This window comes from Pundamilia nyererei, unplaced genomic scaffold (assembly GCF_000239375.1).
Source record: "Pundamilia nyererei isolate P.nyererei 1_Seehausen unplaced genomic scaffold, PunNye1.0 scaffold00077, whole genome shotgun sequence".
Taxonomy (NCBI): Eukaryota; Metazoa; Chordata; class Actinopteri; order Cichliformes; family Cichlidae; genus Pundamilia; species Pundamilia nyererei.
In genome coordinates this window covers 783,596-801,511 of record NW_005187478.1, presented here as the reverse complement: position 1 = coordinate 801,511, position 17,916 = coordinate 783,596, and the positions used below count along the sequence as shown (strand labels likewise).

Genomic DNA, 17,916 nt, shown 5'->3' with positions numbered 1-17,916 from the left:
TGGTCAGAGTTTTCATGAAAGAGATGGAAACGTGTTATTGTGTTCATGCATTTGCTCTTTCAGTATTTGCCTTTTTTGTTTCTTGTCCCTTTTCATTCACTTTGCTTTCTTGTTGCCTTATATTCCTTCTTGTTTCTTTCCTCCCCACCCTATACATCATGTCAAAGGAAATCGTGCTTCTCAAGGATTTATGATTGGAATAACAAGGACCATGTGCTTGCAGGAAGTTAATGTTTCAATGTACAGTGCTACAAGATGCACTTTTTTTGGTTTATGACGGAGGTTGAATGTTTGAAGAGCACCAAAACATTACCCAGAGCAGACGCTTACGTTAATAATCCTTGTTCTCGCTTTGGCTAAAACAAGACAGACACAGAGAGGTCTGTGGCTGAGGTAATTATCATTTAATGATTTTTTTTGCTTTTTCTTTTTCCAGCAGCCATTAGCCTTGCACGCACCTAAAATGTACAGATGTGTGTGTTTCTGTGTGTGCGTCTGGGGGTAAAGGGGGGGCTGAATATAAGCCAAAAATGTATTTGGCATATATTCAGCTTGGTGAACGTGCGGGCGGATGTGTAAAATAAATATATTCCTCAGTTAACCTGCAATTTTACATGAGGCTTCAGCAAAGTCCCATATTCACTAGTGTTTATATTCAAACTGAGCCAAGGAACAGGATTTATATATTTCTGTGTGCAGCTGTTAACAACAGAAGTAAAAGTCTACAATTCTGAACCATTTATTATCTCAGCTTGTTTTCAATATGCAGATATAAAAATAGGAAATTCTATCCTTTTGTGCATTTGTAGAAAATCACAAAAAGCATTTTTTGACTGACCTGTTGCTTCCTCGGGTGTCCAGTAGCCTGATGTGTCACATATGTGAGTTGAGGAAGCCTCATAAGCATACTGGTGGAAGATGCCATCTTTCTCACAATCTCCACAATTGATCTCAGATACACGCAATGAGGAGCTGAGGCGAAAGGAAACAGGTCCACTAATTATGGCATTTTTATTCTATATAAACAAAACAAGAAAGCTGAAACTGACCTAGAAGACACACAAGAAAATTAAACATATTTCGCAAACACAAAGTGGCCACTAGTTTGACCTGTGGAGGAGGTCGTTTCAGGCACAGTCACACTAGTACCTACATGCACTGCAGTAAGTCAACAAGGCGTATGAAATTTCAAACTCTCCCAGGTTGAAATGCCAGCTTTCTTTTGCCCACATCTGGTGATACCACCAGCTGAGAATTCCATAATACACTTCACACCTGTGAGTTGTTTATTCCAATTTTTCCACAGGTGTTTTCGTCCAGATGCTCTCGGTGCAGTGGTGAATACAAAATAAAAAAGACCAATAAAACAATTACTGGAAAGTGTAATCAAATATTAACTCCAAAGCCTGGTTTTGATTGCATCCAGAACATTTTTAATCACCATACATGACATATAAAGAGACTTGTCCGGTGCAAGCAATGTGCTCATGGCTCACTAATGCAGTTAAATTATGCACATTTTACAAATTGGAGTGTTCATAGAGTGATTTATGTGCACAAGTGATGAAAATTGCAGTTCTTTGTTAATAGTTTTAACCCTGCAAGAGACCTGCCCAAGGTTTACCCTGCCTCTTGGACAACCAGACATGTATGGATGGTTAAAAACAGCTTTGAATGGATAGAAACAAAAGAACTCATGCAATCATACCTTTGATAAAGTGACCCCCTGATGGGTGGGAGCCAATAAATCGAGACAGAATCTGTGCTCTGGTCAGTCACTATGGGGGCCAGTGGGATGGGGGCAGGTTGAGGGTCCATCAGCCACTTCTGGTAGACCAAGTCTAGATAGCAGTGCATCCTGGCCACTTGGTTTGGAGTGAAATGGTTGGTGCAGTTATCATCTGTGAAGACAGAAGAATCCAGTAAATCTTTGAGGGTCAAATTAACACACTAGCCTTTAAATAACCGAAGTACTAAACACATGGCTAGAAATAATTACATCAGACATGTGCTGAGAGGCGACGCAATTACACATGCCAGTCCTTAACCTCTTAAGCACCCACGCACCAGAAGATGGGCGCAAAAGGGAGGAGATCACAGAGATCAGAAAACCACTGGGGGCTTAACAGGCTAATAAGCTTTTGTTGGCTTTTTAAATACACTGGGTGGTAACAGCTTGAGGATATGGACAGAAATTACTAAACCATAACATAATTGTATAATTACACACTCACATTGATTGATTGATTGATTGAGTGATTATACTTTACTTCAGAGTGGATGGTAATTCTCAGTAATGCACTTTTAACTGCCATACTGTTAATAATATTGCTGTATATATTACATATACATTGTAACACCTGAGCATTTTGTTCATCTGCTTCACCTGTGTAACTCATGTAATTGCTGTAAGGAGTGTTCAGGTAGGTGGTGACGCCACATGTGTCGTTGACAGCTCCGGGGTCATGGCAGGCTTTGGATTTAGGTGTTGGGGCAGTGTCAGCACACAGATCACCCGTCTCCATGGATGGGGTGGTCTCCTGCACAAAATACGTATGGTATGCATGGTAAGAGAGGGCATGTGATGGAGTCAAATTGTTGAATGTTGTCATTGTGCTTCTTGAATTTGTAAAGTTTTAGTTCGAGCAGCAGGATCAAAGACATTCCTTTGTCTCTGACCTCCTCTCCAGCTACTCTGGTGCTGGGGGAGCTGAAAAGGTTTTATTATAGGCACATCCTATCTGAAAGATCTGTTTGTTGTTGTTTGTTCCTGCTTTTATGATCCTTTTGGTGAGCAGGAGGTTGCACAAACGCACCCCCATGACACACACATTCTCACACACACACACGTTCTTGCACATGCATACACATGCATACAGGTGCTCACACATACACAAACATAGTGCCTTGTCTTTTAGAACCATGGGGGGTTTTACGAGGGGTTGTGTAAACTGTAAGTGTCATGGGAATAAAAGGAGGGCTGCTCTTTGAAGGAGTTGGGCTGGAGACAGGTGAGGAGCGTTAAGCTCCACGGGCCTGGTTCCGACTCGCTAGCGAGTAAAAGACCGATTGAAGATGTTCTGTCTTCGTCCTTCACGAGAATAATTTTCTAAACTAGCGGGGCCTGTGGAAGCACAGACTCAACAAGATGCTATTATTAGTTTTTTACTTATGTGGGTTTTCCAATCAGAAATAATTCCATAAATTAGCATTATCACAAATAGCAGAATTTAAAAGTCCTACCTGACACGGATCATCACAGGAGTCCCGTTCACTCACGCCCTTGAAGACATGGTACAGTCCAAATATGTGTCCCATCTCATGGATCATTGTGTTGGAGTGGCCTGTGGTGCCAAAGTAGGAGGGATTCAGGACCATCCCACCTGGATATAAGCGGTAAAAATCGCAGTATTGGTTACAACATTATTACCGTCTAGTAAGCTGTGGTTCTTGAAAAGCCAGCCAGATAGAAAATGCAATGTTTTTTAAGTGGCAACGTGAAAAGAGAGAAAAATGGTTTGCGATTACCCACTCTGACAGGATGTCTCTGATTGTAACTGTGGTTCAATATCCATGTGACAGACAATAAAAAAATGTTACATTTGGTAAAAGTTAGGTTACAGCTGGGAAATGTCATGGTGGGGGTTAAATGGGAAAAAATTAAGGCTACATAAATATCTGAAACCACTAACGAAGCATGCGAGAGATAACGGTTTAAAAAGACAACAGACACAATTTGGGAACTCCAAAAAACAAAAGCCAAATAAGTGGGAGGCAGATTTTTTTGCAGCATCCTTATAATCACAGGATTAACAGCACACATGGGTTATTGGTTTTCTAATTAGAAACACTGGCTAAAGACATTAAGCAATGAAGACATTAAATACGTAGACACTAAACAGCAGGGCCTCCAGAGACAATTTGTCATCCTCTAACGTGTTGGTTTAAACAGAGGCAGATGCCGTGCAGCTGAAATACATGTCTGGACTTAATTTGCCGCTTTGTTTCAAAAATATAATTGTGGCTTTGACCATTAGTATCAATGCAATACTTAATATTTTAATACAATTAATAGCCACAGAATAATGACACCATTAAGTGTTTTTTTCCTCAGCAACAGCAGCATACTGTATTCCCTTTGATACGAAACATCAGAGATAAAAAATGGTTGGATGGATTTGACTGTGTTCATTAGTCCCATAGTGTGCACGTTCTTTTCTTTACTTCAGCGAATATCACCCAACATTAAACAACTCCAAACAAATATGGCTGAGATGGTCAGTGATAAATACACTTTATTGATTTTCTGCTGGTCAAACTGTGATTTTGAATTTTTTGAATTTTTTTAAGGAATGCATTTGTTTTGCTTCAAGTGAGTCGTGTAATATTATTTGCCAGTCAAACTGATGGTTAATGACGAGCATGAGACTTGAAATGAACCTGTTATGTTTATGTCTCAATAACCAGCTCACTCTATACTATAACATTACGAAAAACCACATCAAAATATAAAAGAGTTAGAAAATGAACATCCATATTTATTCTAATGAGTTCTGTGCATCTTCCTACAATGACTTGGCCAAAATCACCATTAGACAGCTTTTCCATATTTTCTGACATATTTTGATGGCTGCACAGGTTAAATGTGTTTCAAACACAGAGGGACGGTGGAGACAGGAGTCGAACCACCCGTGCAGCATGCACACAATAAAGATTATCAGATGATACTGGTTTACAATTTAACCATAGTACTACTTCATTATTGTTTATATCAGTTGATTATTTTATTAACATGTTACATTATGTAACATTAATGTTACATAACGTTAGAAATAACTTGACTTTCATTTTTGAACTGGGTATATATTTTATATATCTAGTATTTACCTAATATTTATATCATAACCACTTCATCAAGATGTATTCGTTCCATGTATACTGCTTTTGAGTCAATTTACTATTGTGTTGTGACACATGAAGAGAAGTACAAATTAATAAAGAACAGCTGTTAAGTAGGCATGGCTGGCAACAATGGTACAGAGCCCACACTGCTATTTGTTTGTTTGGTGGTTGTTGGGTTGATTATCCTTCCAGTGGAAAGAGGAATAAAGATTTGAAAGAAAAAAGAGGGAGTGTAATGTGTCAGGAAAATCTCTACCAGCTCCAGCTGCTCTTCCCATGTAATTTGAAAGGGCCCCTAACCCTAAACAAAGCATGGAGAGAAAGGGCAAAGCTACAGCTAAAGAGAAAAGCAGATAGGGTGAGAGGCACAAACAGAAAGTTAGAAAATAGATGACAGACAGAGAAAGCTGAAAAGAGTGCAACATGAAAAACAAAATATGTCGCATTAGTAAAGCTCAATATAAATCCACTCACCTTGGTGTGTAAGAGCTTCCTTTGCCCACGGCCAGGTCGCAGCTCCTGCCAGCTCTTGACGCATTGAGTTGCTTGCAAAGAAGACGTTGAGTGTGTCTGTGCCGCTCAGCTTTAGTTCCTCCTTTAGTTCTTTCACACTTATATAAGCCCTGTATATATTTAAAGGAGAGAAAACATGCAAACATCAGAATGTTTCGTAGTTCAAAGAAAAAGCTAAATGCACACCTTTCATCCTACAGTATGACCTCTGACCGGTGAAGTGAATAACACTGATTATCTCTATATCATGACACCAGTTATTGGGTGGGATACATTAGGGACCAACTGAACATTTCTCCTGAAATTTAATGTATTAGAAGCAGGAAAAATGAGCAAGTGTAAGGATTTGAGTCAGTTTGACGAGGGTCAAATTGTGAAGGCTAGACGACTGGGTAGAGCGTCTCCACAACTGCAGCTCGTGTGGGGTGTACCCAGTCTGCAGTGGTCAGTATTGATCAAAGGTGGTCCAAGTAAGGAACAGTGGTGAACCAGGGACATGGTCATGGAAGTGAAGGCTGGTCCATGTGGTCCAATCCCACAGACGAGCTACTGATACTCACATTACCCAGTGCATCACAGTTTGTTACAGATAGGGTTACAGACCAGTTAGAGTGCCCATGCTGGACTGGACCAAAGAGTAATGGAAGAGGGTGGCCTGGTCTGATGAATCTGGATGCGTATGCATCGCATACCTGGAGATTTCTTGGTACTATGATGCATTGAAGGAAAAATGCAAGCCAGCAGAGGCAGTGTAAAGCTTTGGCCATTGTTTTGCTTTGGAACTTTGGGTCCTGCCATTCATATGGATGTTACTTTGACATGTGCCATCTACCTAAGAACTGTTGTAAACCATGTACACCCCTTCACGGAAATGGTATTTCCTGATGGCTGTGTCTGCTTTCAGCTCTGCCACAAAGCAAACAATGGTTCGGGAATGGTTTGGTTTTATTCTGCAGCTATAATGTTATAATGTTATATAATATGCGTTCCCAAAAATAAAACTGATTACATAGTTCAAAGCTTAAAGTTAGAAAATTAACCAATTTTACAAGCAGTTGCTTCTCTAAATGTTGTTGTTACAGAAATATGGCATGTAATAGTGTGCTATAGTAGGGAAGCTAATACAAAACACTGTATAGAACAAGAAAAAAGAAAGAAAAAAGAAGAGAAACGTGGAAATAAAAGATAGCCTCAGGAGGGGAAATTTTGGAGGAAAATATTTGTCTGGCTTATAATTCGGGAAGAGTTATCTCACAAGCTGTGTATTGTTGAGTGTGGTGCTAGGCTATTCTAACATTTAGCATTGGCAGCAGAAAGTAAAAAATAAATAAATAATAACTAAAAATACACAACAACGTACCAAACATCCTTAATTAAACATTGTTTATCCTTAGAGACATATGCGTAGTGAGTGTGCTCCAGTGTGAGCTTACCCTCAAACTAGAATAAGTGACAGCATAACAGTCAGAGTTCCTTATTAGAAGTTAAAGACTGGCATAGTCAAAGAGCTCTTACACAGTTGTTTTCAGTTAAGTTGGCTGATTATGTTCCTCTTTGTGTTTCACTTGATTAGCATCTACTTTTTTCTCTCTGATGTGCCAGTTACAACCTATAGTTGCAGCAGGTGTTGTGTAAGAGTGACATAAACCTTAGCTCAGTTGATTTGTACTTGTACAGTAAATGTAGTCTATCATATATTAAAATCAGATGGATTAGCGTTAGCCCAGCTAAGTGATAAAAGAAAGGCTCAGAACACATATCTCCAGTAGATATCTCTTCCCACCCAACTCACAGCATGAAAGAAAACAAGTACATTTCACATAATATCTTTGCAAGCAAGGAGACAAGCATTCACCAGATAATTCTATACCTTGCTAGTATGGTTTTGGGTCCGTATTTATCTTGAGAACTTTCTTGGTTTTTCATTACAAAGATTTAACAAGGTGCTGGAAACATTCCTCAGAGATTTTGTTGCATGTTTGACATCCAACACATCGCACAGTTGCTGCAGATTTGTCGGCTGCAAAGGCGCTCTAATGGTTTGCGATCTGGTGACTGTGAAGGCTGTTTGAATACAGTGATATCATTGTCATGTTCAACAGACCTTGTTGAGAACATCTTTGTCATGTGGATTTTATCCTGCTGGAACCAGCCATCAAAAGATAGGCTGGGTGCAGACCGTGGTCGTAAAGCAGCAATACTCATGTAGGCCTCAATCGATACAATGCTCAGCTGATACTAAGAGGCCAAAAGTATGCCATGAAAATATCCCAACTCCACCAGCACCCTGAACCGTTGATGAGTGTACATCCTGATTGGGGTGAGCAAATTGGTCTCATTAGAATCTGTTTAAAGACAGATGGTCAGTGCAGAGTATCTCTTTACTTAAATCCATCAATATTCCTCTCAGATCTCTCTCTGCCTACAAAAATGACCTTAGGACACTTTCATGTCTGATGCTAAGGTTGTTTTTCCTCGGCTGCTGTGAGGTCACATGTCATTTTTCTCCTTTGGTTTAATAGCTTGAAAGCTATGTCACCTATTACCATTGCTGGGTCTGAAAGTCATGCAGTGTGACTGCCCAGTGCCTCCATGCCAGACAGTTTAGGCTTTTATCCAGGTCTGTTTTTTTAGAGCAACTGGAAGGAAATAAAATCTGTCTGTTTGAGACTGCATGTGGAGTCTTCTACTCATGCACTAGCACAGAGGTAGGTCAGATTACTTCATATTTATAAGAATATATTCTGGTAAGTGCATGAATCATGCATAACTTTGTTTGTGAAGTCTTGTTTTTTGGGGGTTTTTTCATCACGCACAGGCCATGCTTTCAGAGTGTTTTTCTTTTTTTATTATTATAACGTAATGGATTGTTGTTTCATGTTGTATGTTTTGAGCCAGGAGTTCAGGTTTTATGTGGTTGATCAATTTCAGCTGTAGGGCTTACTTTGTTGAAGAATTCTGAGCCATAATCTAAATTTACTTCATTTGAATTCTCGTGTTTTACTTCTCGTAAGTTTGTCAAACAAAGTTTATGCTTTTGATTAGGCTCAGAAGCAGGTTTACATTTATTAATAGTAAAAGGTTAAAAAGCATTAGAAATATCATTATATATTTGCTCATTAAAGGATTGAGGTTTGGCTTAGTGCTCCTTACATTGTTCCAAGAACCTGAAGGATAGACAGGTGAGCTTGTGACTGTAAGACATCAGCTTTCAGCTGGGATAAATCTAGATGGATGAAATGAGAAAACAGTAATCCCCATCCTCTCACACGCCACTGCCAATGCACCATTAAGTAAGGCACTTCAAACTGGTCCAAAGTTGCTCAGCAGCCAAGAACCATACATCTGGCAAGCACTCTTAATGCAATCCCTCCTTCAGTGCATGTGTTGTACAGTAAATAAGAATGTGTTTCCTTGGGCACTTTGCCTGACTAAATAGGGTTTAAGATTTAAGATGCTTCAGGGAAACCCTCCTCACACTACATTACTGAAGCAGAGTTCAGTTGAGGCTGCGTGCAGTATTCATCACCCCAGGGCGATGTAATTACAAGTGACAGAAAGTTGATCACTAAAGAGTTGACTCTTCAACTTCTCAGACTCAGAGGATGCCTCAGTGGAAGACTACGGCCAACCTGGCAAATAATAAATGGCTCTACATGATTGAAATGAAAACCCCGGTTATGCATTAACAACATTTGCGGCTAAGTCAAGCGCAGCATGAGTCAACAGCAGAGTCAGCACCAGCGCAGTTACCATGTAAAGCTGTAGATGTGCATCCATTCAAAATATTACTGTTGACAAGTCAGTTACTTTGAACCAGAAGACAGACTGTGAAAATGTCACGGCAGCAGCAGGCAAACATTTTACCATGTTGCGCACTTTACTGTGCACCTCGCTTGCCTTTCAACAATTTTGTCTTTTAGCTAAGGTCAATAAAAAGTACGTGCAGTTACTCCTTTCCCCTTATTTTTTGCTAATTCTAGTTTTCCTTTTAAGACCTATGACTGACAGTGTACACAAACAAAGGAGGTGGAGCCTATCCCAGTTGTCAAGAAGTTCATAAACTTCACAATGTCTTTATAAAATCGTACCAAATTGCAGTAAGTCTGAACAGAGTTGCTGTGCACACCTTACATATTTTACCTCACCAGACAAAAGACGGTGCAAAACATTTAGATAGCAAAACAAATGTCAGGTACGTACATCATTTTCCAGCATATTTTTAACCCCAGGTGGGGTTAAATGTCAGTCATACATATTTCACCTCTGTAATATTCTTGACATCTAAATTGAGCTAGTTGTAAGTATATTGGAGCTATTTCTCATATTTTGTAAACTTATTGTATTATTTAATTCGTTTAGTCTGTCACTGTTATTGTCTTGGAGCAACTGTAACCCACATAATTAACATAAAGGGATTATTAAAGTATTCTGACTGATTCTGATGTGTCACTTCTTCAAACAATTTTCCAGGAACTTATTTGATGTTTAGCTCCAACAGAGGCTCATACCGAGGATGCTAGCTTGTGTCTGGCTCTGAGCTCTGGATAGCTTTAGCTTTAGCTTTAGCCACTGTGACACTATTAGCTTCTTTACATATTTTACACATACATATTCAGCAGGGTAATTAATGTCTGATTCATTTTGCTGTAACAAACATTTTTGTTGTGGTTCCCCACAGTTTACTTTTGCAAACTTCATTCACAGTGAGGATTTTCCAAGCTAACAACTGGTGTGTGGCTGTGAGTGTATATAAGACTATTTCCACACATGTGTTGCACATGCATGAAACAGCCCAGGTTGTAATCAGTCATATGGAAAGCTGTCCGGTCGGTCACCAGGTCAAAGCAGAAACATTTTGAATAATCCTGCTGATATCTATCCGGATATGGACTGGGTAATGTTTTCAGTATGAAAAGATGCCACATTGTTTGACAAAAAATGAAAATGATGTTATTCAAAGACACCCTGAAAATCAAAATGAAAAAAAGATGCGGCAGGCTAGTCCACTTTGCTGAAATTTCATTACAGAAACTCAAAATAGTACTCAGTAGTTTGCAAGGCCCCCGCATGCCTGACAACACTGGGACATGCTTCTAAAGAGATGACGGATGGTGTCCTGGGGGATCTCCACCCAGATCTGGACCACAGCATCACAAAGCTCCTGGACAGTTTCAGTTAGAACCTGTTTGTGTCAGATGGACCGAGACAGAATGCCCCAGAGGACTCTATTGGATTTTTCTACTGGAATAAAGTGGCCACCGCCTGTGAAACCATTTCTGTTTTAGGGGTTGTTTCATTGTTGCCCCACTAGCGCACATGTTGTTCGTTTCATTAACACCAGAGCAGCTGAAACTGATTAACAACGCTCTCTGATACTTGATGTTACACTCTGATTTAAAAGTGTTTTTTGGTTTGGTTATTTTCAAGCAGTGTATAGACAACGACTGCAGAGCTGAATAGGACTCTGGGACTATCGGCTATGTCCATCTTATGGCTAAACTATTTCAGCATACGACTATTTTCTAGTTTCTAGAACTGAAAGCTTCCTTTTATATGTAGCACTACCTAAAATCATCCATTTTGACAGTTAGCCTCCCCTGTAAGAATTGAAAGCTTGGTGGGTGTACTAACAGAAACTAAAAACGTAGCAAACTGGCGAGTTTGCATGCTCTGGCCTAAGTTGACTAGCAGAGAAATGCATAAGGCTTGTGACAGCTTAGCTTAACTGAGCTGAGAGACAGCACTGAATCAATGTCATTCACATGTAGAACTGCTGCTCTAAGAAATATTTATACTTTTACTAGTGAATAAAACACAAGCACATTTAAACTTGACCTAACGTCATGTCACGCACAGAATTCACACGCATGTTAAGCATGAACGAGGCTGTGACGGATGTTTCAGAGGAGCTGCCTGGAACTCTTTGCACATAAGGGCTCTGGCCAGGATTAACTAACCAAAGACTGTTAGCTAATCCAGGACATTTGTCTTAGCGTAAATATACATGATGTCCCCCGCCACCCCATCACTCCCGCCATCCTTGCCTTTCTCTCTCCATTTTTCCCCTTTTGCACTCACTTTCCTTTTTTGCGATGCCAGAATCTCCAGCGTACCTGGCTATTGCTCTAGAACTGGCTCTTGACCGCAAATTTGTGTCGTGACAGCAGCTGGCTTCAAAAACCTCAGGCCTTGTACTGGCCAGCAGCAGCTGCACTCATATAGGGTCCCAAAATCTGAATACCTGGCCAACAGCTCAGAGAGAGAGGGGTGGGGGGGCTGCAGTGAAGGGATATCAAAAACCCAGATCCCAAACATAAAAATGCTTCAGTGTTCTGCAAATGCCAGCAAAATGTCATCCTCGCATTAATTCTCTCTCCTGCCTGAGAAAGCTTGAATTGGGATCCAGGTACACAGATGCACACACACATGCTCCCACTCACACACAAGGATTTTCAGCATGCTGAGGTCAGGACCTTTCTAAAAGACCTACATTACTGTTACTCTGCTGAGACCAGTTTTTATGACACCCTGGTCGCCTGTGTATTGGCTGTCCATGTTGTTTTTACTGGAGGGTCAGAAGCTTATAGACAGAAATGTTAGCAATAGTCCCTGCAAAAGTAAAATGCACTGAATTACACACATACCATGACTGGTGAGTTTTGCTTTCATTATCTAAACTGCAGAAGATTTCTTTCGGAAAGCAAACAAAAAAACAAAAAACAAATCCAGATCCATAATTTTAAAAGATATATTAAAATCAAACATGTTGTAATTGCCCAGTTAATTTATTTAAGTATAAATATGGTCATATTAAATCTAGAATAACTCAAAGAGGTTTTTTTTATATAACTAAGGCCAAGGACTAGACCTCTGAATAAAACTGTGTTGGTGCAAAACAACCGAGTGGAGTGGTCTCTGCTGTCCAGTTCTTCATTAGAGTCTATCTCCTCTCTGCAGGGTAGAAGGCTCAGGCTGCGATAGGGAACATTTGACCATTACAACTACCAACCTCATTTTTTCCCCTCTGCCTCTGTGAGTCTATCCCAGCAAGCTCATGACGGGACACCATAAATTTACATCTACTTTTGACACACCCAAAGGGCTTCCTCCATATGGCCAAGCAATGAGACCACACGCACGCAACCCAGCTTTTTTCTTTTTTGCTTCTACTGAACTTTAACATTTAACCTTATGTCCTTTTCCAGCGACAGGATGTTGCACATTCGTACAGATGCAAATATGCACACCTGCTGGCTGCACAGTACGGTTACATTCTCCATCTCTTGGCCACTGGGAGCTGTCCAGTTAAACATATCTTCTTCTATTGGCCGCTGAAAATGCTGAAGGTTAATCACCTTGCTCACAGGCACTGTTTTTATATTAAGGAAAGTTCAGACTTCCCTGGTGTCTATACCCCAGATTTCGTTGCCAGTTAGTTTATTGACACTTCTTCAGGACAAAGAACAAAAAGCCAGAAATTAAAGATTCCAGGAATAACACATGACCAATGCCCCTGGGGCTAAAATGGGAGTTCACTTCAATTCAATTTTATACCAGTGAAAAGTTTGGACACAACTTTATTTTCATGACTATTTTACATTGTAGATTTTCACTGAAGGCATCAAAACTATGAATGAACACATATGTAATTATGTAGTAAAGAAAATGTGTGAAATAGTTCAAAACATGTTTTATATTTAATTCTTCAAAATAGCCGCCCTTTGCTTTGATTACTGCTTTGCACACTCTTGGTCTTCTCTCGATGAGCCTTATGAGGTTGTCACCTGAAATGGTTTTCTTGTCTTGAGGAAGTTCCCAGAGATGCTGAGCACTTGTTTGCGTTTTTGCCTTTACTCTGCGGTCCACCTCATCCCAAACCATCTCGATGGTGTTGGGATGAGGTGGAACCAAAGATCTCTAATTTGGACTCATTAGACCAAAGCACAGATTTCCACTGGTCTAAGCAGAGGTGACTCTTGGTCTTCCTTTCCTGGGGCGTCCTCATGTGAGCCGGTTTTGTCATAGCACTTGATGGTTTTTGCGTCTGCACTTGTGGACACGTTCAAAGTTTTAACAATTTTCCGGACTGACTGACCTTCAGTTCTTAACGTAATGATGGACTGCCATTACTCTTTACTTAGCTGATTGGTTCTTGCCATAATATGAACTCTAACAGTTGACAAAAAAGGCTGTCAGCTGTGTACCAACCTGACTTCTGCACAACACAACTGATGGTCCCAACACCATTTGAAGGCAAGAAATTCCACAAATGAAGCCTGACAGGCACACCTGTGAAGTGACAACCATCTCAGGTGACTACATTATTAAGCTCACTGAGAGAAGGCCAAGGGTTTGCAGAGCTGTCAACAAAGCAAAGGGCGGCAAGAATCTAAAATATAAGACATACTTAGAGTTATTTATCAAATTTTTCTTTGCTACATAATTCCATTTATCTTGGTTCATATATTTGATGTATTCAGTATGGATCAACAACGTCGAAGGTATTAAAATAAAGACAAGTCCATTAAATGAGAAGGTGTGTCCAAACTTTTGACTGGTAGTGTAATTAGTGCCAAAACACAACAGCAGTTGCCTCAAGGAACTTTAGATTGTAAGATAAACACCAACAACTTGGCAACAGTGGGAAGGAAAAACTCCCTTTTAAAAGGAAGAAACCTCTTATATCTTATCCCGGCTCAGTGTGTGTGTGTGTGTGTGTGTGTGTACAGAAAGCTGGGGTTTTCTGCATGGTAATGAAAATGTATGCTATGCCTTCTAATAATGCAGGCTAAGTGAATCATGTACAAGACTCCCTATTTATTAGATAGATAGGGTCTATTAGATAGATATGATTAAAATTACTGCAGCACTCTACTGTTAATGCCTGGCATGCTCTAACTCTGAGATAAAATATTATGATCAACAGTACCAAACACTGCAGTGGAGTCTAGCAGGACACAGAAGCATTGTCACTTGTAACCTTCACTAATGCTGTTTCTGTACTGTGACGAATTCTGAAAATTGAGTGACACCCTCAGACAATCCATTCCTCTGTAGATGATCAATTAGCTCCTTTACCACTAGTGTTTCAATGGTTTTTGAGATAACAGGAAGGTTGAAGATTGGCCTTTAATTAGCTCAAAACAAGGAATGGGTCTAATAGACACGTTGATGGTTTGGAAGAAGTTACTATTGAATGTAACACGGAAAAATCAGTTGGAGAGAAAAAGTCTAAATAAATATCAATGGCATTGAAAGTAGATGCACATGTCTGTGAGATGGTTATGAACTAGCAGCAGTGGGTAGCACCACAGTTTGTAGCTACAGCAAGACACTCCCTGAAAAACCATAGAAATAGCAAAGTGACTTGTAACAGTAATATTTAAAACTGACTTTTTATTGACCATTACTTCAGTGTTTTTTGCTGATCTACTGAATGTAATCCATACGAATGTTGTCATACTACATAAATATCCCATTTGTATTCAAAACTGCTTTACACTGAGAGCAGAATGTAATGATTACTTTTACAGGGAACTCTACTTAGTTACTTAACTTCCACAGTGGTAAAGAAAGGTCCATTACACTACAAAAAAAATAAAGAAATGGAAATATATCATGGGGAAAAAATGTTTGAAAAAACATTTATTCATCCTTGTGTTAAGCTGTCACTCTGTCAGCTCAAGACATCAGAAGCTAAATCTCATGGTTTAAAAAGCAGTTTTGGTTCCCATGTTCTGTTTCCCAGTGGCTCAGTGTGAAGCTTGTGGTTGAAATTTGGATTTTAAGTCCTTTAAGAACTTCGGCCGACGACCTCATGGGGAGACTTCGTGCGAGCTATTTAGAACGCTGCGTGAGCCCGACTGTCAGACCAAATGAAAGGCAGTGGGCTGCCGCTCGTGTTGTTTAGCAAAAATAAGTGTGTACTTTGGCCACTTAACCCACCATTTCGACTTCACAGAGCTCCCTCTAAGACCACTGGGGAAAGTGAGAGTCCCAATTTGTTCATGCCATATTATGAGCTACTGACTGCACGGCCTGCTGAAGTACTGCAGCATGCGAAATAGGGACACTTCACTGCCTCACAGGGAGAGGTACTCTTACTAGTGCCCATTCATGCCCATAGAAATCTTCTCTCTGGAATAATATCTTGCCTTTACTGGCTTAAAATGTAATCCTCCTACTTTCTATGCTATGTCTCCTCAACAATGTAGCCTTTTACATATTCCTGCTTAACGCTTTGCACAGTCTAAAATTGAATGGCCATTGTTCTCGTAAAAGCTACACAACACCTGGTTCAAAAATATTTCAGATTAAAAATCTTCTGTTAGTTTTTTGGGGGGGCCTTAAAGGAAGGCCTTTAAAGTTAAAAATACAGTACAGGAGTAGGGTTAGGTTGCATTTTAGATTATATTAAATGGACTTGTTCTCACTTTTCTACTCAATGTGAGGACTCACAGAGCTTTATACAACACGTCTCACTCCTACAAGTACGTTTTCTACATAGAGAGCCATTTTAGTAGATAACATTTGTTCAACAACCTTACCTGTCAGGAGAGTCAGGATCAAAACAGGTCTTGAGCACATCTGTAACATCTGGGTCACAGCAGTCTCCATCATCATAGTCGTAGTGTATACTGTTGCACCCCATGTTACAAACCCCATCCTGCCTCTTCCAGCTGTAACAGGGCCCCAACCTGAGACAGTCCCCTCCATCATGACCCGTCCTCGGATGGTCACATTCTGGGTCACACTGGCGGTTCCCAATCTTTGCAATACGGCAGTTGCTGAGGATGAATCTCTCCCGGAGGCTAGAGTTTTTCACTGTGTAGACACTCAGATCCAGAGTAATGTTGTAAGGGCGGAAGGCCTGAGTCAGAGCCTGGTGCTGGAGCTGAATTTGGGCTTCGGTCACCGTGGGGTTTCCACCATCATCGTTGGAGAGGTTGACAATCCGGTAGCGAATTCGCTTGGGTGTTCGGAGCTGCCAGTTGTCGTTGTATCCAGAGATGATATCTATATTGTCACAGGGTGTAAGGCCACAGGGTGGTGGCGAGAAGGAGGAGACAAGTTCTGGCTCAGGGACAGGACTGGTGATGATGGTTGGATGATGGTCTTTGTATGGAGTCCATAGCTGTTCCACCTAAAAGGCAGAAAAGCAGTACTAAATGAATTTTAGCGAAGATTAAGACAATTGGAAGAACACAAATCAACAACTAACAGTGTAGAAATTTGAAATGACCACTTACATTAGTAAAGTCAGCCCACATCGCCAGCACCGGCTCACTCATGTCAATTTGGAGTGGCCGTTTGAGCAAGTCCGCATGGGAGCGGGCATAGCCCCACAAGACCACACCTCCTACGTGGCCTCTAAAGCTTTGCCCCTGATCGGACTGATTGCTGCCAAGAAAGAGGGTTCTGCAGGCCTTCATGAAGGGGCTGTAGAGATTCCCTGACTGGTGGCTGCTTTCTCCTACCTAAGAGGGAAAAAATTAGGGATTTTTTTTCTTCATTTTATCATGTTCTGAATATACTTTAAGATTAATTGCCTAATTATTCTTTTTTAAAAGAACATATAAGCAGTAAGTCATCCAAATGTTACAGCATTAGAGTGCTGTGGCAGTTAGCTTTTTAAGAAGCTTTCCATTTGGTTGGCATGTAATATAGTCTCTCTGCTCCATGGATGCTCTCATTGGCAATAACTTCTATTGCCAGCATATTAATTGGGTGCCCTATAATCTGACAAAAAGCAAAAACAATCCCTAAGAGGATATTGTAATAGAGCTGGTAAATATGATATATAGCCATGGGTGAAATGCCTGGAAAACATCATGAAATGGACCATTGATTTGTATCTCTGGTAAATGACCAAACTCAATCACACACCTTAGCTCCATCAACATACAAAGTCATGTTATGACCATTGTAAGCGGCCATCAGGTGAGTCCAGACATTGGCTTGGTACCGCTGGTGGCTGTGGACAGTGGTGGATTTCACAGCTCGGTCTGTACGAAGTGTGAAGTAGAAGCGTGCATCTCTGGTGCCAGCAGTTTCCACAGTGTGAATGCCTACTGACCAACCCTTCTCACTTAGTGAGTGGGAACAGTTGTCAAAGACACCTAGGGGAGAAAAGTGGTGGAAAAAAATGAATATTCACAATTTACAAAGAGTCAGCACCCTTGAGAAATTGAACAATCACGCCAACAAGCAACCTTTCCAAGTGATTATACTCCTATGATTACAGGAGGAGAGACTAAAAGAGAGAGAGCAGTGCATAGAGGCTGAGACACAGTTAGTAAGACAGAGAGAGTAGACAGAGCCAGAAACAGCAGGACAGAACAGAGAGGGGAAGAAGGACGGAGGTATTTCACTAAGCAAAGGCAAGGCCCTGATGTTTCCATCTGCTGTTGCAACAGACACACACAGACGCACATCTGCTCCCCAGATGTCAAATACTAGGACAGAGAAGGGTCAGGGAACCCCCTCACCCTCCTCAAT

General features: G+C 40.6%; 1 protein-coding gene across 1 annotated transcript in view; it reads right to left on the bottom strand.

Moving 5' to 3' along the window:
- pappa2 (pappalysin 2) overlaps positions 1-17,916 on the bottom strand; it is an 81,754-nt gene that overhangs the window by 56,455 nt on the left and 7,383 nt on the right. The window contains exons 2-9 of the mRNA XM_005737559.1: positions 17,305-17,537; positions 16,668-16,895; positions 15,966-16,561; positions 5,377-5,525; positions 3,244-3,383; positions 2,387-2,540; positions 1,709-1,901; positions 839-972 (exon numbers count right to left, since the gene is read on the bottom strand). Coding sequence (XP_005737616.1) covers positions 839-972; positions 1,709-1,901; positions 2,387-2,540; positions 3,244-3,383; positions 5,377-5,525; positions 15,966-16,561; positions 16,668-16,895; positions 17,305-17,537 — 1,827 coding nt within the window. The remainder of the gene's footprint in view (positions 1-838; positions 973-1,708; positions 1,902-2,386; positions 2,541-3,243; positions 3,384-5,376; positions 5,526-15,965; positions 16,562-16,667; positions 16,896-17,304; positions 17,538-17,916) is intronic.